The sequence below is a fragment of the Nomascus leucogenys genome, chromosome 4, assembly GCF_006542625.1.
Source record: "Nomascus leucogenys isolate Asia chromosome 4, Asia_NLE_v1, whole genome shotgun sequence".
In the NCBI taxonomy this organism is placed as follows: domain Eukaryota; kingdom Metazoa; phylum Chordata; class Mammalia; order Primates; family Hylobatidae; genus Nomascus; species Nomascus leucogenys.
Window position 1 is genome coordinate 78498297 of NC_044384.1, and position 24221 is coordinate 78522517.

General features: G+C 48.6%; 1 protein-coding gene across 3 annotated transcripts in view; it reads left to right on the forward strand.

Annotated features, from left to right (window-relative positions):
• The first annotated feature begins 444 nt into the window (after positions 1-444).
• Positions 445-24221, forward strand: part of DTX4 (deltex E3 ubiquitin ligase 4) — a 35428-nt gene continuing 11651 nt past the window's right edge. The window contains exons 1-7 of one of the 3 annotated variants that reach the window (XM_003275348.4): positions 445-1140; positions 10060-10783; positions 16417-16478; positions 16844-17005; positions 18788-18849; positions 19777-19929; positions 22891-23052. In XM_003275348.4, coding sequence (XP_003275396.2) covers positions 930-1140; positions 10060-10783; positions 16417-16478; positions 16844-17005; positions 18788-18849; positions 19777-19929; positions 22891-23052 — 1536 coding nt within the window. In that variant the 5' untranslated portion in view covers positions 445-929. The remainder of the gene's footprint in view (positions 1141-10059; positions 10784-16416; positions 16479-16843; positions 17006-18787; positions 18850-19776; positions 19930-22890; positions 23053-24221) is intronic. The other 2 variants (XM_030810854.1, XM_030810855.1) reach the window with 2 other exon arrangements.

A 24221-nucleotide genomic window follows, 5' to 3' on the forward strand; every position in this document is an offset into this window, starting at 1 on the left:
GATGCGGGAGAGGATGAGGTAATAGGAGCCAGGGCAAGGAAGGCGTGGGGGTGCGCGCACGTGTGTGTGCGACTGTGAGTGTGCCAGTGCGTGCGCAAGCCCCGAGACAATGCGTGTCTCCATTTCGCGCTGCGGACACTGATCATGCTGCATTAAGGCAAAAAAAAAAGAGAGAGAGAGACAGAAAATTACATTTTGGGGAAGGAGGCTGCAAAGTTGCGGCTGGGCGACAGTGGTGGTCCCGGGGCCGTGTCATGGCGGGTCGCTTCTCTGCATCAAGGAACCAGGGAAACACACGCGGGCGCGGGTTTGCCTTAGCGCCCCGCTTGGGAGGGGCGGTTCATTCTGGAAGGGACTGAGCAGAGCCACAGGCAGGGGGAGCTCTCCCAGTGGCGGCGACTGCAATTCGTGCGGCGAAGGGGTGGGGAGGGAGGGAGTGAGGGGGGGGGTGGACCAGAGCGTGCCATTCCGAGCGCTGCCGTGCGGCGAGATCCCACCCCGGCGTCTGCAGAGACCGAGGCGCAACTGGTGCGAGGGCTGGGTCCTCGCCTCGCCGTCAGCCCCAACTCGCGGCCGCCGGGGCTCGGGCCGCGCGCCCGCCGAGTGGCTTTTGCAAGGCGGGGGCCTGTTTGCAGAGAGCCGGACATTTGCATGAAGCGACTCGACCCCACGGAGCAGCGGCAGCAGCGGACCCCGGCGGCGGCGGCGGCGGCGCACGGTCCCAGCCAGGAGGCCCCGGTGTCCCGGCCCCACTGGATGCACGGCTGGTGGGGAACCCATGGGCCGGAGCTGAGGCTGCCCGGGGCGGCGGGGCGCGGGGCAGGGGGCGCGGTCGAGGCCCGGAGGCGGCGGCGCAGGAGGAAGCGGAGGAGGTCGGGCGCTCGGGGCCCGGGAGGCGGGCCGCGCAGCGCCGCAGCCCCGGGCTCGCCATGCTCCTGGCCTCGGCCGTGGTGGTCTGGGAATGGCTGAACGAGCACGGCCGCTGGCGTCCCTACAGCCCAGCGGTGAGCCACCACATCGAGGCGGTGGTCCGCGCCGGCCCCCGCGCGGGGGGCAGCGTGGTGCTGGGCCAGGTGGACAGCCGTCTCGCGCCCTACATCATCGACCTGCAGTCCATGAACCAGTTCCGCCAAGACACGGGTGAGCCAGCCGCCCCTGACCCCGCCCCGCCTGCTCCCACTTGCCCAACCTGCCAAGGTACCTCCCTCCCTGTGAACCCACCTTGGCCACCTAGTCGGCACTTCTGTGCAGCAGTGTCACGAAGAGGTGGTGGTGGGAGGCGATTCACTGCCCTGGATCCTCGCAGGATCCTCCCTCCCCCTTAAACATCCATGCAAATAGTATCAGTGTTGTGGTTTTGCAAACCCAGCTTCAACCTAGCCGGTAACAATCCACTCCCCAGCCCTTTCATGCCCCCCCTTTTCAGCACTTGGTGGCCCTAAGTCTTTCCATGTAGAAATTCTAGGGCCGCCCCAGACTACAGGCAATCCCAGCCCTTCGCAAAGGCTTCCTGCCCTCATCCCGTGGCGGCTGGCACCTTGGCTGACCTGACCCTGTTCTGCTTCAGGCACGCTGGGGCTTGCCACACATCCCCTCACCGCCTATCTCACTGCCTCTGCGTCTCCTGTGTGGGATGCCTCCTCGCAGCTGGGTCCTGGGTGTGGGAACTGGGGGAGGAAGAAGGGATTCCCCGGAGGTTCTCGCTACAGTCGGGTAAGGGAAGCGCCGGGCTGCCTGGGAGGAGAGACTGGGGCTGGGGTACCCTGGACGCCGTGGTATTGGCGAATGCCTCTGCTACACACTGCAAGCGCGGAAGCAACAGGCCGGAGCAGATGGAGAGAGGAGGGCGAGGCTCGGGGCTTCGGAATGCAAGGCAGGGAAGCCGCTCCCTTTGTCTGCGGAGGAGGAGGAGGCAGATTCCTAAGGAGAAACTGTCCCCAGGCTTCCTCTTGAAACCATAACCTGTAAGGAACACATGGTCTCCTGGAGCGCCAAACTCCTATCTTTTCGTGAGAATCAAGTTGTCACTGTAGCCAGCACAAACCTGCTTCCCAGCTGACCTGCCTTTCCAGGTCAGAGCCAGGAAGGGAGCCTCCAGGATGGGGCCGTCGGGGGTGGGGAGTGGGGGTGCTAGCCGAGGGAGAGCAGAACTGCCCCTCTTTGCTCGGTCCTTGCTTAATCGATGACCTGGGAAGAGTTTCTGCCTCCGTCAGTGACAGGTGGGGAGGGGGCCATTGTTTCTGGAATTCTAGCTCAGCTTTCCCAAGAGTGCAACCCAGGAGCCTGGAGAGGCCGGTGTGCGGGGAGGAAGTAGAGAAGATGACTCGGAAAGGCCCTCCCCAGTGAACAGCTGTTTGAGCAGAGTCTCTCTGCTTCCTTGGAAAGCCCCCACATCCTGTGTGCTAATTAGGATTGTCATGGGAAAGGGGTATCTTTCCACCCTCATGTCCCCATCTTTAGTCATAACTCCCAGCAACCCCTTTGCCAAGGACTCTGCAGACACTGGCTGATTGAGGAGAGCTTTCTGGGGAGAGGATTCTGGAAGTGTTAGAATCTGGAGGGGCTTTAACCGTGTGTGGAGCTGAGGGAGACTGGGAGGAGGAGAGAATAGAGAGGAATGTGGGGAGATTGAGAGGATTAAGTGTGGCTGAGGGGGAGGGAGAGAATGTCATTGTGCAACTTGGGTAAAGGTTGTGAAGGTGAGGGTGGAGGGGGTGTGTGTTGGGGGAAGCTGAGCCATGGAGGTGGGAGCAGAGAGAGAGAGAGACCAGCAGGTAAAGCACCTGACAGGGGATTCCAGTCCTGCAAAAATAATAATAATAATAATAATAAATATAAAAAAGCAGGTGTTAGCTTTTCTATTTCAGAGGAAATCTCTGCAGCATTTGGAAAACCACCCTGGTGACAGAAAGGTCTCAGCCCCTTTCCCACATTTGGGAAGGGCAAAGGTGGAATCTGTGTTTGGGGATACTTAGGATAGGCAAGGTATCTGCAAAGATTCATGACCCTTTCCACAGAAGTGAAGTTGTAGAGAAAACTGGGTGGAAGGAAAGAAGCTACATTTCCCAGGTCTGATCACTCTTACCTGAGGACTGCCTGGTGGTGAGCAATTTAGTCAGAGGATGGCGCTCCCTGGACTTTAAACCTCAGGCAGAGAACTTGCCCTGAATCATTTTAAAGGCTGCCTCAGGGTGTGTTTATCATCAGACAGCTGTGGTTTCATCCGCTCATTGCTAGAGTCAGTCAGCCATCCTGAATACCTCTCTCCTGTGCGCCAGGCCCTGTGCTGGGTGCTGCAGATACTGGGCTGAATTCCCAGAAAAGCTGGGTCTGTCAGGTCGCTCGTCAAAGAAGAATAGAAGAATCTCTGGGTTTCTGAGTTCTGAGCCCCCTCCTCTCCCTTCTCCACCAACACACACATAGTTTCTCTCAATCTCATTGATGAGGCCATGACAGGGTAGGAACTTTAAACCAGTGGCTCCCAGGCAACCTCAGCCAAGCCCTCGCAATGTTTAATTAAATTGCCCACCATCCTTAAGCCATAATTCAAAGCTGGGAACCAGAAACATCCCCATAAACAAAAGAGAGCTGGAAGTCCCCTGCCCAGAGGCGATTCCTCTCCTTTTTTGTTGCCTCTTCTATATGGGGACATTTCCTGACATGAGAGCTTTGTCTTTTTAGAAGTTGCTTGCTCTGCTGCTGAGAGAGTCCTCAGGCTCTCCACTCGCCTGGGCTCCTGACCTCATCCAGCCTGTCTCCAGGGAGATGGCTGGGAGGTTGCAGACACCCGTCTGCCCGCCTCTGTTTGCCCTGGGCCCTTCTCCTTCCCCAGACCGCCTAGGGGTTTGATCTTATTTGCATTCTGTGCCAGTCTCCTCTAGGCATTTTGGGCTAGAGAATCTGGAATAAGGGAAGAGATGGGGTGAGATAGATGGGACTGGCTCTTGGCCACTTCCAAAAGCCTCGGTGGGGCCCTCTCCACCTGCCATCATTTACCTTGACTAGGTTGCCCTTTTTCTGTTGTAGGGCAGTGACTGAAGAGCTTTACTTCAGCATCACTTTCCCCTGTACCTTTCAACATGCCTGACCCTACCAACTCCAGGGTTTCAGTAGCAGGATGAGAAAGATCCAGGCTGAGAGTGGAGAGAAACAGCTGTGGCTCTCATTCCAGGCTCACTGTTTACTCCGTGACCTTGAGCAAGTCTCTAAATGGTCAGGCCTCTTTTTTTTTTTTTTTTAGAATGAAGAGCAGCCTTAAGATTTCTTCTTTCCCTCTTTTTATTTCCTCCCATCATGCAGAACAACAGGTGAATGGGTTGGCCCCTGTGCCAGTGATGACACTGATAAAAGCACAGGGTGAAGGAGCGTTCTTTCCAGCTCTGAGTTTTCTGTGCAAGTTGTGCCTTCTTTATGTCTTTTAAAGTGGTGAGAAGTGTCAGATGGAGAGAAAGAGAGTGGGCTGAATTAAATGATTTGACAGATGCTGAGTTTTAGCCCCCCCACAAAACCCTCTACCCTATGTTAGCATAGAAGTGGAGAAGGCAGGCATCATGATGACCACATGATAATTACAATGTGCAGGATGCACCATGTGTCTGCATCATGCCAAGCACATTGCACACACTATCTTGTTTAATCCTCACAACAATCTTGTGAAGAACCTATTATTATCCCCATTTTATAAGTAAGGAAACAAATTGAAAGTGATTAAGTTGCTCAAGGGTTTACAGCTAGTCAATGGCAGGGCTGACATTCTGAATTAGGTGCCCTACGTCCTATTTCTTCATTCAGTAAATAGTTATGGAGTGACTATTTAGCACAGTCACTGTTCCAGACATGTGAGATATAGCAATAATAGAGCATCCAAATATTTCTTTGTCCTCGTGGAATATTCTGGTGGGCATGGGAGATGCTGGTAAGAGCAGCCTGGGATTTCTTGGACATAGTGCATGCCCTAACGGCAGTGAGTCACTTACATAGATATGTGTAACATGCCCCAGAGACCTCAGTGCATGCCTGGAAGGCATTGCCTTCCACTTCCCAGAAGCTGAAAGATTTTGGGTGCTTTGTAATGCAGGTGGAAAATCTGTAAAAAACTGATTTTCTTTCCCCTTCTTCATCCTTAGTTTATAAACATCCTCAATCCCTATCCTACTGGAGCCCCTTTCCTTGGGTTACTTTACAGATTATCTGGTTTATAATCCTGATTCTAGAAAAGTCGAGAACTAGCACATCCAAAATAGGGTGGTCTCTGAAAATAATCAGAGAGTAAAATCCCACCATGTCTATTGTCTCAACACTTTGGTTCTGACGTCTGCATGCTATCTCTGACTCTCCTCTAGCGTTGAATTGAACGCAACAACTTTCCCTCCAAAACCAGCTCTTCCTCTTGACATCCCGCTGACACCATTTTACCACTTCCCCATGGTCCAAACCCAGGATTCTTTGACTCATTCTGTCATTTAGAATCTTATTTGGGCACCTAATAGGTACAGGCACATAGACCCTGTAGCCCAATGGCTGAAATTTGAGTGTACCCGTGCACCACTCAAGGTGGCCATTCACATGCAGATTCCCATGCCCAGGCCCTGGAGATGCTGGCCTGTAGGTCTCTCAAGGGCACTGCTGATTAAATTCATACCCCAGGAGATTCTGACGGAGGCGATCCTCAAACCTCACTTGGAAAGCATTCAGCTACTCATGATCAAGTCTTACCCATTTTTTTCTCTGTAAGGTCTCTCCAGTTTGTCACCTTCTTGTCATTTTCTATGCTAACACCTTTCCACTCACCTGGAACTAAGGGACAGAGTGGCTCTGGTCTTGCCCCTCTTTTCCTAACAAACTTTACTGGCTCTTCATTGATTACCAATTAAATCCATCATCGCCTGACATTTCAGACCTTCTGTACCCTCTCTGGCTCTAACATATCTTTCCAGGATTGTCTTCTTCTATGCCTTATATTTCCCTCCAGTCTGCCAAACAGAGGCCACCTCTATCCTCATGCATTCCTTTAGAGTTCTCTGACACTCTTCACCCCCCAACTAGCCTTGAGATCCCTTCTTCTGAAACACTGTCCTTTGCCATTTTTACCTGTCAAAATTCTTTTTGTTATACAAGTCCATGCCATTTGTTATTCATTTCTTAAAACATTCCCCACACCTTGAAATGCTTTCCAAACCATCATTACTTCATTTATTGAATCAATATTTTGGAGTGCCTAGGACATGCAGGCATAGAGAATACAGCCATGAGCACATACCTTGATGCCCACTCTCATGGGATTCACTCTCTAGTGAAGGGGACAGATATTCATCAAATTAGCCACACAAATACATATGTAACTGCACATTGAGATGAATGCTATTAAAAAATTTTTTAAAGGAACAAGAATTTCACCTGGCCAGGACTGCCCAGGGGGCTTCTTTGAAGAAATAAGCTCTTTCTGTGGGAAGAGCTATGGAAAAATACCGGAGTTTTGGGGAGGAACCAGCATTGTGAAGAGGCCCAGAATCAGAGAAGCCTGGCAACGAGGAGAGATTGAAGGCCAGTGTAGCTGAAATGTGGGCAGAGTTAGGCTATGAGGGGGCCATGTATGTTGGTGGGTAGAGAGGATTTAGATTTCAACCTAACGGGAAGTCATGGAAGGGATTTACGCAGGGAGGGGACATGGTCGATTTTCCTGCCAACATGCATTTTGTTGGCATTCTCCTTGGGATACCTTCTGCCTCATAAATAGTCACTCACACACTTGTCTTCTAACCCTGTTTTAGACTGAAAGCTACTTGAGGAATGCTTGAATCTGCATTCCCCATAGCAGTTAATGAGTGCTCAGTGATATGTGATAAATGATTAAATATTAAAGTAGCCAGAAGTCTTCAATCAGTCACAGCAGTTTCTGGAGCCCTTGCAACTGCCAGACGCTGCATTAGGCGCTAAGAATGCAAAGAGCTCCACAGTGGCATTCCCGCCCCAACTTAAGGCGGGATGGTATGAAAAATGTTGCTGAAACATTGGTGCACATCAGCATAGCCAAGCTACACAGCTCAGGCTTCCTGAGGGTGGGGCCTGGGCTGGCAGAACATTTTGAGAAATGGATGGAAAATGGCTTAAGACCTGAATGGTAAGGAGAATTTCAATAGGCAAAAATGGCAAAGGAGGCCATTTCAGTAGAAGGGACCTAACAAATTGTGAGGAAGGGAGTCAGAACTCTGGGGGAATGCATGAGGATAAAAGGGGCCTCTGTCAGGCAGGAATAGAAGAAAACACAGAGACTGAGGAAGACAAACCTAGAAAGGTATATTATAGATCCATGGCATAGTTTCCAGAAGTTCTGGGCAACTCTTAGGCATCTCCAGGATTGATAATGGTATTGTGTTAAAAAAAAAAAAGTCTTTTAGGCACATCTGTGAGGGGGTTAATTGCACTGTCCCTGCCACCCTGGAGAGAATATAAAATAGTGCCATTTAAACTCTCTAAACTTAATTTCCTCATTTGTGAAAGGTATTTCTAGGATTGCTATGAAATTTACATGGGATATGTGAGGTGCTTTGTAAGTAATAAAGATTGTGCAAATACCAATTTGAGAGCAGCAGAAGGCAGCCAAATGACTAGGCAGATAGGGGCAGGTCCCCAGTGAAACCCCACTTTTAAGCCAAAAACAGCCTGAAGGCTGAAAGACTGGACTGCTTGTCCAGGACGAAACCCGCAACCCAGAGTGAGAACTTCTGTTCCTGTTTCTCTACCCTTTCCCAATTGATTCTTTCTGAATAATGCCTTTTAACCAATCAAATGTTGCCTTTTCCAGTACTACCTACAGCCTGCCCCTCCCCTATTCTGAGCCTCTAAAAGCCCTGGACTCAGCCACATTGCAGGGACTTTCCCACTTTTGGGTAGGGGCACCACCCCTGGGTCCCCTCTCTGTTGAAAGCTGTTTCGTCACTCAATAAAACTCCCCACCTTGCTCACTCTTCGATTGTTAGCATATCCTCATTCTTCTTGGATGTGGGACAAGAACTTAGGAACTGGTGTGCAGCCAAACTTGGCCCAGGTGGGCAGAGTGGGCGAGTCATCTCCTGCCATCTCCTGCAGCAGGTTGTGTGGCCAAGTGAGGCCTAGGCAGGGTGTTGCCAGCCAGAGGTCCCTGGCTTGCAAAGTGACCGAGAAGAAAATCCTGTGTCAGTTATATAGAAACTTTTTCTGTCTCTCTTTCTTACACCCCCTACCACCCTACACACACACACACAGAGACACACACACACACACACACCCTCACACACCCTGAGCTAAACCTTCCCCATGGTTTCTCCATCCTGCTTAGACATATAATAGAAAATAAATTACAAAAATAATCACCACTTTTCACTGAGCTCTTGCCATGGTGACAGGTGCTATTTTTGAGTTTTACATTCGTTTCTTCATTTAATCCTCAAATCCACCCTTTGAAGTCGCTACCCAGGACCCAAACAGATGAGGAAACTGAGGCTTAATCACACAGCTGGAAGGGACAAAACCACCCCTATTGGCCCCAAAGCCCATACTCTTTGTTCCCCAGCAAGCTGTGCACTTAGGAAGGAAATGGAGGCAAACCAGGGAACGATTGCCTCCCCCTTTCCTGCCCCCACCATCCCAATACCCCCATGTTCCCCAGCAGAGGCCCTGGTGATGAATAGGGGATTGTTCTGCTTCTCCCTTGTGCCTCTGAATGTTGATGTTTTGGGTCATTAAGGAGCTTGGAGATGGGGTGGGGGGGCGGGTTATGACCCTGGCAAAGGCCTGAATAGCCATTGTTTCTTTTCTTCCCCCCTTGAATGGGATTCTGTCCCCAGTCTTGGTGTATCCCTCTGGGTTGGAGGAGGGGTGGGTCAGAGGCTGGTGAAGAGAGCCTTTTCTCACCACTTTGATGGATAGAGCTTAAGCTGACAGATGCAGAGATTCCAGCATTGCAGGGGCCCTCCCCGACCTCCCCACCCTGCCCTGAGCCAGACATCTTTAGCCTTAATGTTGATACCATGAAATGAGCCCTGGTTGAGGATGGGTCAGGATTCAGGTTTTGAGTGAAGGAGAAAGAGGCAACAGTTACAGGTTCAGTTCCCTTACAGTCCTGCCAGTTCATATCTGCTGTACCATTACCCTGTAATAAACCTACCTCTTCCCGGCCCCAAAGTGAGACTCTGAAAATTAAGACAATCCTATCTTTAGGAGGGTTTTAGCTTCTTAAAGAAAGACATCAGATAAATATAAAATTATTCTCATGACCATTGAGAATGTTACTTTTGCTACTGATATAAGATTTAATGTTGGGAAATATGAGAGAGCTCTCCTAACCTGATTTCCCTTCTTCTCATAGTAACACACCGTTTTTTTTGGACAGCATTCATAGATGTATAGAGATCCAGCTCCCTCACAGCCACTTCTGGGCAGCCTTCCCGCATGGAGGCAGTCTTCCCTCAGTCTTCTAGGCTTCCACAGCCCTGTATTCTTTTCCTCATGACTCTTGGCGCAAGAGCATTTAGAGGAACAGAGGAGAAGGAATATGATCATTATGAGCACCTACTGTATGTCAAGGGCTTTACATGCCTTAGTGCATTCATAGGGTTCACATGAAATCCAGAACCTGGCATGTACAAATGCATATTTGCTGAATAGATAAGTGAGTCATATTTAGTTTGTGCAAAAACTCTAGGAAGGAGTTATCCTGTTCCCCAGGAGGGAAAGGGAGGCCGAGAGGTTTTATATTAGCTAGTAAGTGGAATGAATTTGTCTGCAAACCGGGATGTCCCGACTGCAAACCAGGAGGCAGTCTTTCTGCTACCTTACCTTACACTGCCACCCATATCCTTCATGTCGTAACTCATCTGCTTCTATCCTGGTTGGACTATAGACATCTTAAAGGGAGAAATGAGTTTCATTCAAAGCTGGCACTTCCGGCAGTGTCATTCCCAGTACACAGTAGGACTTGTTTTATGTTTGCCATTATGGCAATGGCATGACTTGTTAATGTAATGCCATTCAGTGTAATTGCATGCTGACTCTGACCTCTCCCCTATCCCACCCTGGCAGGAACTCTCCGCCCAGTTCGCCGCAACTACTACGACCCCTCCTCAGCCCCTGGGAAGGGTGTGGTGTGGGAGTGGGAGAACGACAATGGCTCCTGGACACCCTACGACATGGAAGTGGGCATCACCATCCAGCATGCCTATGAGAAGCAGCACCCCTGGATCGACCTCACTTCCATTGGCTTTAGCTACGTCATTGACTTCAACACCATGGGCCAGATCAACCGTCAGACCCAGCGCCAACGCCGCGTCCGCCGGCGCCTCGACCTCATCTACCCCATGGTCACGGGGACCTTGCCTAAGGCTCAGTCCTGGCCAGTCAGCCCTGGGCCAGCCGCCTCGCCCCCCATGTCCCCCTGCTCGTGTCCCCAGTGTGTCTTGGTGATGAGTGTTAAGGCAGCCATGGTCAATGGCAGCACTGGGCCCCTACAGCCGCCGGCGACCAGCAAGAACATGCCCCTTCCTGGAGTGGTCAAGCTGCCCCCACCACCAGGCTCTGGGGCCAAGCCACTGGACAGCACAGGCACCATTCGAGGCCCACTGAAGACCGCCCCGTCGCAGGTGATCCGGAGACAAGCCTCCGGCATGCCCACTGGGACAACCGTGGGCTCTCCTGCCAGCCCCCCAGGACCCAACGGCAAGACCGGAAGGGTGGCCCTGGCCACCTTGAATCGTACCAACCTGCAGCGACTGGCCATTGCCCAGTCCCGGGTGCTGATCGCCTCTGGGTAGGTGCTTCCACAGCTGCCTCAGAGCATTTACTCACAGTAGAGATAGGCTACAGCAGATCTTCGGATCAGAAGAAGGAGGGGCTGCCAAGACTTAAGTTTCTCCTCCTCTTGTGCTGACCCCCTGGCTGCAGGTGAAGGCAGCATGGTGTGGTGGATAAGGGAGGGTTTGATGCTTGGCCTCTGATCTGGACTCTGGTTGAGACTTTGGCTCTTACTAGCCATATGATTTAGGACCAGATCCCTAACGTCATGGAGTCCTAACTTTCTCATCTGTAAATGCTGGCAGTAATACTCCTGTTAGGGTGGCTGTGAGGCTTAAAGAAGATTGTGACCAGGCGTGGCGGCTCATACCTGTGATCCTAGCGCTTTGGGAGACTGAGGCTGGAGGATCTCTTGAGCCCAGGAGGTCAAGGCTGCAGTGAGCTATGATTGTACCACTACACTCCAGCTTGGGTGACAGAATGAGATTGTGCCTACTAAGCAATAATAGGCAACATTAATAACATTAATTGAACTCCCTCTATATTGTAGTTTGGGGCTTTATCATCTCATTTAATCCTTGCAACAACTCTATGAAGTAGGCAAGTAGGCATTATCCCATTTACAGATGAAGACAGTAGATGTTCACTTGTTCAAGGGTACGTAGCTAATCATTGGCAGAGAATGGGATTCAGACTTTAGGACATCTGACACTAGAGCCCAGATTCTGACTCTGCTGTGCTCCTCCACTAAGGGAACCTCCACTAAGGGAGTTGGCCCCTTGGCAGTGCATTCTCTTACTCTGTGATCTAAGTGTTAAGCACAGACATCCTGCTCAGAATTGATTTCCCAAGGAGAAACACAGAGCTCATGTGTTTAAACTTAATTTAAGTTGGAACTCAGGTTTTGGTCTCCTGATCCACGTTCTTTTGGCTAAAGCCCAGCTCCTCATTGTACACAAAGGCAGTTTATAAAAGGCAAAATGCTGGTGAGATGCATGAGATTTTCATGACTTCCCCTGAGATGGCAGAAGTATTTGGGAGTGGAGAATGGATGGCTAAACCTTGCTGCTGCCTAATTTCTCCCCGATTTCATACAGCACCATCCTGGGGGCCTCTAACAGAGTTCCAGGGTGATTGCTAGCATGGAGGAGGGTGGCTCCTGTGCTGCATAAGAACCCGTCCTCCAGAAACTAGGACTGTCTGGGCTTGAACCCAAGTGCCTTGCTGTGTCAGTTGGGGCAAGATTTGCATCCTCTGTCTTCAGTTTCCTCATCTGTAAGATGGGATAGTAATAGTAACTTCCTTTTACAGTTGTCTTGAGGATCAAATGACATACTAAGTGTATAGACTTAGCACAGTGCTTGACACGTAATAAGAGTTCAGTCAGTATAGGCTGCTGTCATTGTGATTGCTGTTATTATCGTTAATAGGTATCCATGTAGTTGAAGTCAAAGCTGAGTAGGGTCTGACATCCCACCTTGTCTCTGGTGCCCTTGACAAATGCCAAGTGACTTCATGCCATCACTGAGGGAGAGGCACCCAGGTGGCTTTGAATCTAGATGAGGGAGTGGAGTCAGCAGCTTTATCTATCTTCTTTATTTCCTCTGCCCGCTAATAGAATTGGGGCTAGAGAATGGGTGGAGGTCCGGGCAGTACAGTTTCAAAAGGGCTATAGAAACAACTCGTTTTTTTTTTCCTCTACTCTGTTTTCCTGACAAGGGAGGCCCCTGCCTACTCCTCTCGATCTTCCAGCCCTTTGCTTTTCACCTCTTACCACCTCCCTCACCCCCAATCCCATCTTCTCCTCCAGCCTTTCTTGGCCATTTAATTAGCGTGTTTATTCCCTTTGTCTGGCATTGCCATCGACCTTCTGTCGTTGCAGGGCCCCTTTCCCCCTCCTCTCTCTGCCCATGACCTCTTCCAGCAACTTTCCCACGGAAAAAGGAAGACCAGGGAGGGCGGGAGGAGTGGGATGAAGAGAAAGGTTTGGGGGCAGGAACAAAAGATCCTGTGAATTATTCAGAGACAGAAGCAGGGGGTTTCTAAAGGGAAGCAAGAAGGGGGCTGTGCAGTGGAGGCAAGCGTCACCCCTCTAGCCCCCTCCTCTGAGGATTCTGTCTCCAGCTAGGCCTCAGTTGCCGTAGAGACAAGATCCTTGTCCTGCTGGAAGATTCCTGGGCTGGTGCATAACTCCGAGAAAAGCACTGCTTCTCGTCATGGTGCCTGCAGAGATATCCTCCTTCCCCCCCTCCCTCAAAACTCCTTTCTCTGCCACCTTGCCAGCTCTCTTCTCTTGTCTTAGTTTTATGTTTTAGCGACAGAAACAAAAGACCCTCCATATCAGGGAACAGCCCAACTGAATGGGAGCAGGGGATGTCTTATGATTGGCCAAGAAGTGGTTAGGACAGACAGTTTTGGCTGATGGAGTTGCCTGAAGGATGTGAGATGCATGCCTGCCATTGGGTTGCAGTTTTCTAGGAGAGCTCAGGCTTTTGAAGCTGGGGTCCCAACAGGGTGTGACCAGCTGGGACTTCATGGGCTGTTCTCCAAGGTTTAACCAGTAATAGTGGGGGAGGTGAGATCAGGTGTTGCCAACTCAACAGTCTCAAGTACTGCCCAGGACTCAACTTTATGCTGGATATCCATGACCTCAAGAATCAGAAAATTGCAATATTAGAGCAGAAAACGTCTTTATTCAGCCCAATGCCCCTTTTATACTTGGGAGGTAAAAGCAGAAACAGTCACCCAAATTTGCACAGGGCTCAGTTGTTTACAGTTATTTGACCTAGTTCCTAAATCCTCACAGGGACCCCATGGGGCAGACATTTAGGATGTCCTGTTCACAGCTGTGGTAACTTAGATATGGTCAACAAAACGCAGAGAGGCTGTGTGGCTCTCCCAAAGGCAAAGCAGGTCAGTGCTGAGCAGGGCTAAAACAAAGACTCCCTGACTCCAGTGCAGAGCTCCTTCCATTACAAAGTTCTGGATTTCACAAGCAAATATCCCCCTTCTCCCCAGACCCCTCCTTCCCGGAGCCCAGTGACAAGCCTACCCGCCATGTCATTCCTCAAATGGCAGGGACATGTATCTCTCCCACCTGTTGAACTCACAATCTTCTTGTGTGTCCCAGGTCCACGTGCGGGCCCTTCCCTCCCTCTCTCCACACCTTGCCCCTGAGTTCTTGAGCTGCCTGAAATGTGTGGTGTTCTGGGGATTGGATTATTTCCTGGTTGGCCAGATTGGGTGTGGAAACCTGCCAGTCCAGTTTATGGGAACAAAGGTGGCTTTTGTCACCCAGATCACAGCTACTTATCAGCTGGGGTGGGGGCTCTGAAGATGGCGAGGGTGAAGGTAGGTGCAGGGCTGGGCCCTGAGTGCTGCCCCCTGCTGGGGAGATGGGAGCAGGACACAGGAAGCCGGGTCTTTTCCCCAAACCTCTCCAGAAAGGGCTGGGCGAGGAGAATCGGCCATAAGTGGAGGACTCAGGGCTTGGGTGGCCATTTTGTTCTCAGATATTGGTGGGAAGTTGTCAGCCAGTTTCCGTGGCATCTTCTAACCCAAGACCCTCACAGTTTTACAGATGGGGAAATTGAGGCTCAGAAAAGTTAACTACCTTAGGGAGAAACTCCTGGCAGGGATGGGACTTGAACCTGATTTTCCTGACTGCCCATCCACCATACCATGCCTGGCCCTGGGGAGCAGGTCACAGAGTCCAGAAACAAGTCCATTCTTCTTTTCTTAGCCCAGTGGCCCTTGTTTTGTATTCAGCTTTCTCCTCCATCCTCTCATCCTGGTTTGATTTATCCTGGGGACAGTTTCAGAAGAAAAGTGGCTTTGGGTGGCCTGGTGAGACACAGACATTCCCATTCCCACATCTGTTCTTTCACATCCATCTCCCAGCATTGGTGCACATGTCATCATCCCTGGGAAGGGACAGAGCCCCAGGCAGGCTCAAAGTAGCTTAGAGCTGGGGAAGCACCTCCCTTACAGGCATGAGGGGCAGAGACAGACCCCACTGCTTGGCAAGAAGGTCCCGTTGCAGCTTTCCCCATTCCTATTGGTGGGTTTATTCATTACGCTCTCTGAGTTTCTGGTCTATGTTTGCAGTGTGGGATGTTATAAGGATTACATAAACACAAGATCGTGGCATAGTAAATGGGCTCTTGTGCCAGATTTTCTGGCTTAGCTGTGTGATCTTACCAAGTTTCCTTAACCTCTCTGTACCTCAATGTAGTTGTCTCTAAAATGGTGTTAATAAGTGCACCTCTTGCATAGGATGTTGGAAGGATCAGACAGGTTTATATGCTGTGAGCAGTTGGAGCCACTCTTGGGAGGAGGTGAGCTCTGTGCATGTTGGTAACTATAACATGTGAGTGAAGAAGAGCCATGAGCCATGTGTACACTGCTGACCCCCAGCATCGGGAATAGCAAACAACACAAAGTAGGGCTTAATAAACACTTTTTGGATGGATAAATCAATACATAAATATTCTTTTTTTCCTCCTCTTGCTTACCCAGCACCATCCTGCCCCCACAGCAGAGCTGCTGGCTTTGTAGGCTGTCTGCCCCCTGGAGTCATCTGTGACTGGGTCCATTAGCCTCTCCAAGCCCAGCTGCAGGAGTGTGGGTGGCAGAGAGGATGGCGCAAGACCCAGACCCATGTGTCCCATATTTTCCGAGTCAGCGCTGTGGGAGGGCCGCGCCTTTCCCAGGCAGCTGCGCCATCTCCTCTCCAGCCTGGCTGGAGTTGCTGGGGAGAAGGACAGAAAGGGGAGGAGGCTTTGCCTAATATTTATATATGTCTCAGGGAAAAGGAGAAGTGACAGCTGTTCTAGCAGTGGTTCCAAATGTTAGGCTGGGGATTGCTGCATCTGCAGCCTCTCAGGAGCTTTGGGAAATGAGCTTCTCCTGCTCCACAGGTGGCTATTCTGGTCTGGATCTGGGTCTCTGTCCTTCTAAAAGCATCTTAGGTGACTCTTTTGTACACCCTGGTTTGAACTTGCTTCTTTGTTTTTTCATTCCTTCAACAAATATCAATTGAATGCCTACTAGTGCCTGGCTCTGAACAAAACAGACAAGGATATTTTGCCCTTGTAGAGCCTAGATTCTAGAAGGGGGCATAATAAGCAATAATTTCTTTTAAAGGATCCTAAGTAGAGCAGGAGTCCTGGCGTGGGATGGAGGGGTGGGTAGCAATATTCAATACTATGGTCTTAGGAACCTCACCTGGTAGGTAGGATTTAACCAAGGGCTGAAGGAGTTGTAGGAGGAAACTAAGCAGTTGTCTGGTGGAAGGGCATTTTGGGTACAGGGAACAGCATATGCAAAGGCTCTGAGGCAGGAGTGCACCTGGCTCCTTGAGAGCTGAGTGATATGAGAGGAAGCAAGATGAATAAGAGAAGCTGGGTGGCAGTGTTGGCAGATCGTGCGGGCTCCGTAGGCCTTGCTAGGACTTTAACTTTGAGTGAACTGAGGAACATAGTTCTGAGGTTCTGAGTGGCGGAGTGACATGGCCTGACTTAGGTTTTGAGGATATCACTTCCTGCTGTCTGCTGTGTTAAGCAGTTACTGCATTTTATTAGAATTAAATACTGGTCCATTTTGTTCCACGTGTCAAAATGACATTGTATCTGCTCTTTCCTTTCACAGGGTCCCCACAGTCCCAGTGAAGAACCTAAATGGGTCAAGTCCTGTCAACCCTGCCTTGGCAGGTAAGAGAAACCCCAGGATGCTCTGGGTTAAGGTAGAGAAATCAGAGTGATGAAATAGGTCGTGAGCATTTCTGGAAAAAAAGGAGAGAATCTGGATATTAATGAAAGCAAATGGTGATTTTAGGAATTGCATGGGAATGGTATGAAGAGTTTGGAAGAGAACTGATTACTAAAAGGAAAGCATGCAATTGAAGATAAGTGAGTGAATGAATAAGTTTCTGGGGAAAGTACAGGGTAGAGAATCCAGGAATTATGAGAACTTTCTGCTGGAAAGGAGGAGAGTAGGTTAATGGGGAAAGAGGAATTTGGGGAATGTTGAGAGCTAAGTCTCCAGTCCTTCCTCACCCATGCCCTGCCCCTTCCAGGAATCACTGGCATCCTCATGAGTGCAGCGGGGCTGCCTGTGTGTCTCACCAGGCCACCAAAGCTGGTCCTACACCCACCCCCCGTCAGCAAGAGTGAAATAAAATCCATCCCAGGGGTTTCCAACACAAGCCGCAAGACCACCAAAAAACAAGCCAAGAAAGGTACCAGCCTCTTGTCTCATGGGGTACTGACAGTCAAAGACTTGGCTGTCAGCCCTGAGTCTGCCTCCACCTCCAAGGGTCATAGCCACGGCTTCACCCTCTGTGCCTCAATTTCTGCATCTGCTAAGTGGGCCTAACCAGTAAATCTTGACGATTATACCAAAGCTGATGTGTATGGATCAGATGGAAACACCTTGAGAAATAAAAATATACAATGCAAAAGTATAGAAACATAAAAATATAAGGTGTGGTACAAAGAAAATATGTTAGAAGAGAAAGATAACTTTGGCATTGGAACCAAAACAGACTGGATTCAAATCGTACCTTCGTTTCTTGCAAGTTGTGTGACCACATGGAGCCCCTATTTTCTCATCTTTATAATGAAGTAAAAATAGTCACAACTAGTATAACTGGTATCCAGCAGGTATATCCTGGAATGCATCGATGACAGGAAGTAGTCCCTGTCCTGTTTCTCCCTAGAACCTACAGATGCTCTGAAATCCTCCTTTAGGAACCCCCTCCTACCTGCACACAATCCGGCAAGTAAGGGGTCAATATCGGTACCTTCCTAGCACTGCAGGACCCCAGCTTAGCTCTGTGGTTGGTCTTTCTGGTCACTGGCATTAGTTGTTAAATTTGACCGTCTCCCTAAGCCCCAATCTTGCAGGCTTGTGAAGTTTAAATTGGATCATGTGTGTGTTGCACTTAGCCCAGGGCCTGGCAAGAAATAGGCTCTTCATTACTAGAGCTTAATTCTTACAAGAGAAGCAGGGCAACCGGAGGAAAGGGCCTGCATTGAAGCTTTTGGCTGTTGCATGATCCACTTCCTGAAACCCTTGTCCTACTTTTCCAGTCCATCAAGATTTCCCTGCTTAAATGAGCTCAATTGCCTTGCTCATAGTCTTATCGGAAATAACAGCATTTTACACTTTCCCACTCTTCCTGTTATTATTAATAGTGCATATCAGGGCCTTATCTGGCAGAGAGCTAAAGGGCAGTACATCCATTTGCTCATTCGATTGTCAAAGCAACCCTTTGAGGTAGTGCTATTGCTTATCCCCATTTCATAGGTGAGAAAACAGAAGCTTAGAGAAATTAAGGGAGTGGCCCAAGGTAGCACTGATCATTTTTCAGGTTGTATCATCCCATCCACTACCTTCAGGTTGGGCTACCTTTTAAGAGTCCAGTCCCCCCAAAAAAATCCCTAAATCATTGCAGCCCATCAGGAGGCTTCCCAGAGGATCACCCTTCCCCTGCTGCAGGACTGTGCTGGCTGGCAGTGACTGTGCCATCCACAACCAGGAAAGATTGTTCTGGAGTCGTGGGTCATAACTTCCTTGTTTCCCATAAAAATAATCACACTTTGACACCACATTATAAATTGAGACTACACTTAGCAAATTGTAAAATGAAGGTAGTAAGACTGCCTAACATCTATTTAATGTGTAACAGTTTACAAAGTGCTGTTATCAAATCATTTCATTATAAGGAAGAGAAACCCACTCAGCTCTTCTCAACTAAAAAAGTGGGTTTGTTGAAAATAGGCACAGAGATGGCAGAAAAGGGACTGCAAGAAATAAAGCCTTCTCGTCAAACCATCTCACTTGCTTTTCCACAATCCATACTCTCTTCCATGTTCTTAACTTAAATTGCAGAAGGAATTCCTCCCCTTTTTGCTTTTAACTTGCCTGATAACTTCCTCCTCTGCCATGTCTAGCACGACAAGGCTGTTTGATCTCTTACCTCTGCCTTGGTGGCCCACTGAACCTCCTGTCTCTGCAGGTAAAACCCCGGAGGAAGTGCTAAAAAAATATCTGCAAAAAGTCCGGCACCCACCAGATGAGGTGAGTTCAGGATTAGAAGAGCGGGATTCACCTCTCCATCACCCACAAGCATTTCCTCTTCCGTTGTTGGTTTCTACAGGATATGGCAGGGGCTGCATTCCAAGCTCTCATGGGTACAGAACTGGTCAGAACTGACACTGAGGGTTCAAGGTCCATGGGCCAGAGCTGCAGCTGCACCTCAATCTCTCCCGCCTCCCCCTTCAGCATAGTGCTGGTTGTTTTTAAGCTACCTTAACATGACAGTCTCAATTTAAGAAAAACAATGTGATAAGCCACAAGAACTCACCTTAAAATGGGTCTGATACAGAACAGTGGTTCTCAACCAAAGACAATTTGGACCCTGAGGGAACATTTGGCCATGTCTGGAGACGTTTTTGGTCGTCATTATTCTCAGGACCTTGTGAGTAGAGCAGAGGCCAAGGACAGTGCTAACCGTCCTACAATGCCCAGGACAGTCCTCACAGCAAAGAATTGTCCTCCCCAAAATGTAAATAGTTCTGAGGTTTAGAAACCCTGTTAGACATTTATTTCAATAGCAGTCCCTCTGGTACAGTTAAAATACAATTCTTTTACATTTCTTTACAAGTTCACCTTAAGTAAAGCTCCTCAGTGGGCTTGTTGCCAGCATTTGTTTCCTCCATAAGCCATTGAAGGACAAAACAGAAGGACAGTGCATTGTTATAGCCCTCACGATTATGATAATTTAGATGATGAGCCCAAGTTAATCAGTACCAGGGATTATTTCAGGACGTTGTTGTGTAAAGTAAGACAAAACGATATTTAGATTCCAGAAAGCACATACACCCTTATTTGTGGGTGTTTTAGAAGAGAAGTGGTAAGAGCTCATCTGACCTCTGAGATCACTTGGAAATCTTCCAGGCTGGGTGACAGCTGACGGCCTCTCTGCTGTGTCTCCTCCCTCCCCAGGACTGCACCATCTGTATGGAACGCCTCACGGCCCCCTCAGGCTACAAGGGCCCGCAGCCTACAGTAAAACCTGACCTGGTAGGGAAGCTGTCCAGATGCGGCCACATCTACCACATCTACTGCTTGGTTGCCATGTACAACAACGGGAACAAGGTCAGTGCCAGCCTGTGGGGCTCCTGCCACCCTTCACACTGGGCTATGGAGTAGCAAGATGGTGAAGGCCCTGTAGGGCCCTTGCTCAAGTGATCTGGGAAGTCTTAGAGGTTACCCTTAGGCAAGAGTGATGATCTTGGCTGTTCTCAGCAGGATCAGTTCTTTACTAAATTACAGTGCTGGTAAGACTCGTCTTCACCTTCCCTTTTGGGCTGTGCTATCTAACTCTCCATCTTTGGTGTCAGGTCTAAGAGGGGGGTAGGTTTTGCCCATGAGGGTTCTGAGGGGAGTGGCCCATTGTCATGGCCCATTGCTAGGTGAAGTGTGCTCCCATCAGTGAGAGAGAAGGAAGTTCTTATCACAGCGCTAGACCTATGGTGAGTATTCGTTCATACCATTGTAAATGGGTTTCCCAATCACCCTTTCTTCTCCAGCAACAGTGATTTTCAGCTACAATTTTCTCTGGACAATTTCAAAACACCCTTGATTGGCCCTTCAAAGGTACTAAAGACTGTTGCCAAAGTACACCTGGTAATCCCTGCCCTAGAATCCCACTGTTGGAAGAGGGGAAGGCTGTTTGGGATGCTTGTCTTGTCTATTATCTGACAATGCAATGGTATCCCCTCATTAGAGCTGGTTCTTTGGAATCTGGAAGGCTCCATAGGTGATAATTCTCTCCTTGCAATGTCTGAGCATTTCCTAAGTCGTTGACTCATATTCTTTCATGTACCTGAGATAACTTTTACTCCCTATTTCCATGAGCTTGAGTACTACTTATTTCTCCAGGCCAAGCTTAGATTACATCAGAGTCTGAGATATCCCTGATAGTTCCCAATCTCTCACTAAGCAAAAAGTATGTCTGGATTATACGTCTGTCTGGTCTGGTCTATACATCTCTTACTGTGGGAAAGAAGTAGAGGCAAGAAAGGTGGGAGACCTGAGCTTGAATCCTGGCTTATTAGCTGAATGACCTTGGACAAGGTTTTCCAATCTCTTTGAGATTTCACTTTCCATCTGGAAAATGGAGATAAAACTATACCTACTTTATGCGGTCTTATGCTATTATTATTCAAATTGATATCGCCTTTGTATTAAAGGCTGTAATTTTTTCCTTCATCTTCATGTAGCCTATTTGACTGAAGTTCCCAAAGTACTTTCTTGGTGTCCCTGAGAGACATGCTTATAGTGGTGGTCAGTCATTGATGGGGGATGCAAATCTGGATCACTTGCTCACTTTCCCAACCCTGGGCTAAAAGGTTTCACTGGGATCTTGCATTTCAAGAAGTTATTTTGGGCTTAAAGGGGTTTCTTGGCACATTTGTTCCCTATTTGATGTCTATATTCAAGAAGAATATGGTAACTCTACTTTTATTTCCATGGGGCTTTCAAAAATGTTTCTCAAGAGTCTATGCTTTATTCTCTTTTGCACTAATACTTTGAAGCATGTGTTTTTATTTTATCAAACACATGAGAGAAAAGGGCCCAAGAAGAAGGGAGTGATTCACCCTAGGTCATGAAGCAAGTCAAGGCCAAAGCAGACAGTGGGAACCTGGTTTCAGAGAATAGTCACCCTAAATACGAGCTATTGCTTTAAGTGAGTAGACTGGAGAAGTCCCTAAATAGCTCAGCAGAGGATCCCTGTCTTCCTGAGGAGTTGGGGATGTCCTGGCAAGCTTTCATCCCAGCTGCGCAGCAGCACATTTTACACACGTTGCTCCCAGCCCGTGCGCCTTCCTTCTCTTTGCGCCTCCTTTTTGCAAGCCTGGGAATAGGATTTGGTGTCCAGGCCCTCCTCCAGGCAGCACCTCACCAGGTCCTGCAGTGAAACCGTAACCCTGTACACCCCTGCATCCAGAACTGCCTCTTCCCACGAATGGAGCCGCAATGCAAAGCTGGGGGTTTAAACAGACCCCACACCCTGACAAGCAGGAAGTCCTTTAATCTTGCTGTGCCTTGATTTTCCTCTCTATAAAAAGGGGCTAATAATTTCTTCCAGGCCAGTGTCAGAAGCTGAGGCCTAAATGAAACAAGAAATGTTAAACTCTCTTTATAGTATGATTTAAAGCACTATAATTACTGGCATCATTCCCTCTTCTAGGTATTTGTGCAGACCTTACACTCTATCCTTCTAAGCAAATTCATAGCTATTCTTCAAGGACTATTTTCTTAAAGTTATCCTCATTTACTCCAGCTCTTAATGGCCAATTTCTCTTTTCATAGCAGTAGTTTCCAAACCTGTATGAGCATCAGTCTTTCCACGGAAATTATAAAAATGCTAATAACATTTAGATATACCACATGCTAAAATCTTCCTATAGATTATCTCATTTAATTCTCCCAACAACCCAATGAGACAGATATTTTTTATCCTTCTCCTACAAGGGAAACTGAGACTCAGAGAAGTTAATTAATTTGTCCAAGGTCACACAGCAGGCAGATGTCAGAGCTAAGAATTAGGTCTAGGCAGTCTGATTTTCGCATTTACAGCCTGAACCATTATGCTTTGCAGCTTCCCAGTTCTTACTCAGTGGACCTGATGTGGGGCCCAGGCATCTGTGTGATTAACAAGCTCTGTGGGTGATTCTGATGCTCAGGAACTGGGCAGTTGCTGCTCTCCAGGTCTTGCTGTCTGTTCCACCCATTTGGTAGTGAGTGGCTGAATAATGACTCCCTGTGTAGGCTCCTGCCCTAGAGAGCTGGTCCCTCCTCAGGGACAGGGGCTTCTCTTACATATCCCTCAGCATGAAGCATGGGACAAGTTGTGGAATTTACCTCCTATTACTTTGGAGAAAGCAGAAATAGCCTAGGTGACTGGGCTGGGAGGGAAAAACTAAGATCTATCACTCACCGGGGCGCATTTTGTTCCCCTGGCCCTTTATCTCTGGTACCTTTTGGGACTGGCTGGGGAAGTTATTACCAAAACTGTTTCCCAATCTGGCTCTTCTGGCCTTGGCCCCTCAGGATGGGAGTTTGCAGTGTCCAACCTGCAAGACCATTTATGGGGTGAAGACAGGCACCCAACCTCCGGGGAAGATGGAGTACCACCTCATCCCCCACTCCTTGCCTGGCCACCCAGACTGCAAAACCATCCGGATCATCTACAGCATCCCCCCTGGCATTCAGGTGAGCCTTTCTCTCAGTTGAGCCTTTCCCTCAGCCCTTGGATTTTATTGTTTTATGTGTTTGTAGGTAAAGTGTTACATACGAAGAGTCTCCTTCCCACACTTTTCCCCCATCTACCCAGCCTCGCCCGCTGACACTACATCCCCCGACTCAACACTATTGTACTGACTTTCCTATGTATCCTTCCAGGATTCTTTGTGCACACGCAACAGAAAATTGCATCCACCCCTCCCTTTTTTTTTCACAAACAGCGACATTTAGGCACATTGTTTGGCACCCTGCATTTTTCAGTTACCAATATAGTCTGTAGATCTTTCCACATCAGTATAGAGAGAGCGTCCTTGTTCTTGTGTCTGTGTAATCATCCATTGTATAAATGTACCACTGTTTGCATTCAGCAGTCTCCATTTGATGGGCATATGGATTGTTGCCAATCTTTGGCTACAACAAATAATGCTGGAATGAATAACCTTGTACACATGTGAATATATCTGTAGAATAATTTTCCAGAAGGGGAATTTCTGTATCAAACGGTATTTGCACTTGTAATTTGATAGCTATACTTGGCTTTGATTTTGGTGGGCATTTCTTTCCTCTTTTGATTCTTTGAAAGACAGTCCTGAAGAACAAATCTGAACACTATTCCTGCCAGTAAATACAAATGTGGCACCTTCCTTCACACAGTGAAGCTTTTTCTGAGTGTTCTGGGCCATTGACTGTATGCATTTCTTTAGCAAATATTAATTCTTCTATATTATTTTCCTCCCTCCTAGTTTTCTTCTTCCATTTTGTCTTTTATTTAACAAACATGGAGTGCGGATTATGGTCCAGACATGTTCTAGACATTGGAGAAGCAATGAGCAAAGTAGACGCAATCCTTGCTCCTTGAAGCCCCTATTCTAGTGGGGCCAGGAAGGCCGTAAAGGAAACAAATGAATAAACAAGGTACTTCCAGATGGTGATCATCGATGTGGAGGAAATAAAACAGGAAGTTGTGATGGCCTGTAAAAGAAGTGAATAAATCACAGTTCTTCCTGGAGGGGCTTACCAGCCAGTCAGGGGAAGATAAATGTACATCACTAATAAAACCTCTGAGATGCAATGTAGACAAAGTGAGAACACAGGCCTTCAAAGTCCAGCGGACCTGGGTTCCCCTTCCTGGCTGAGTC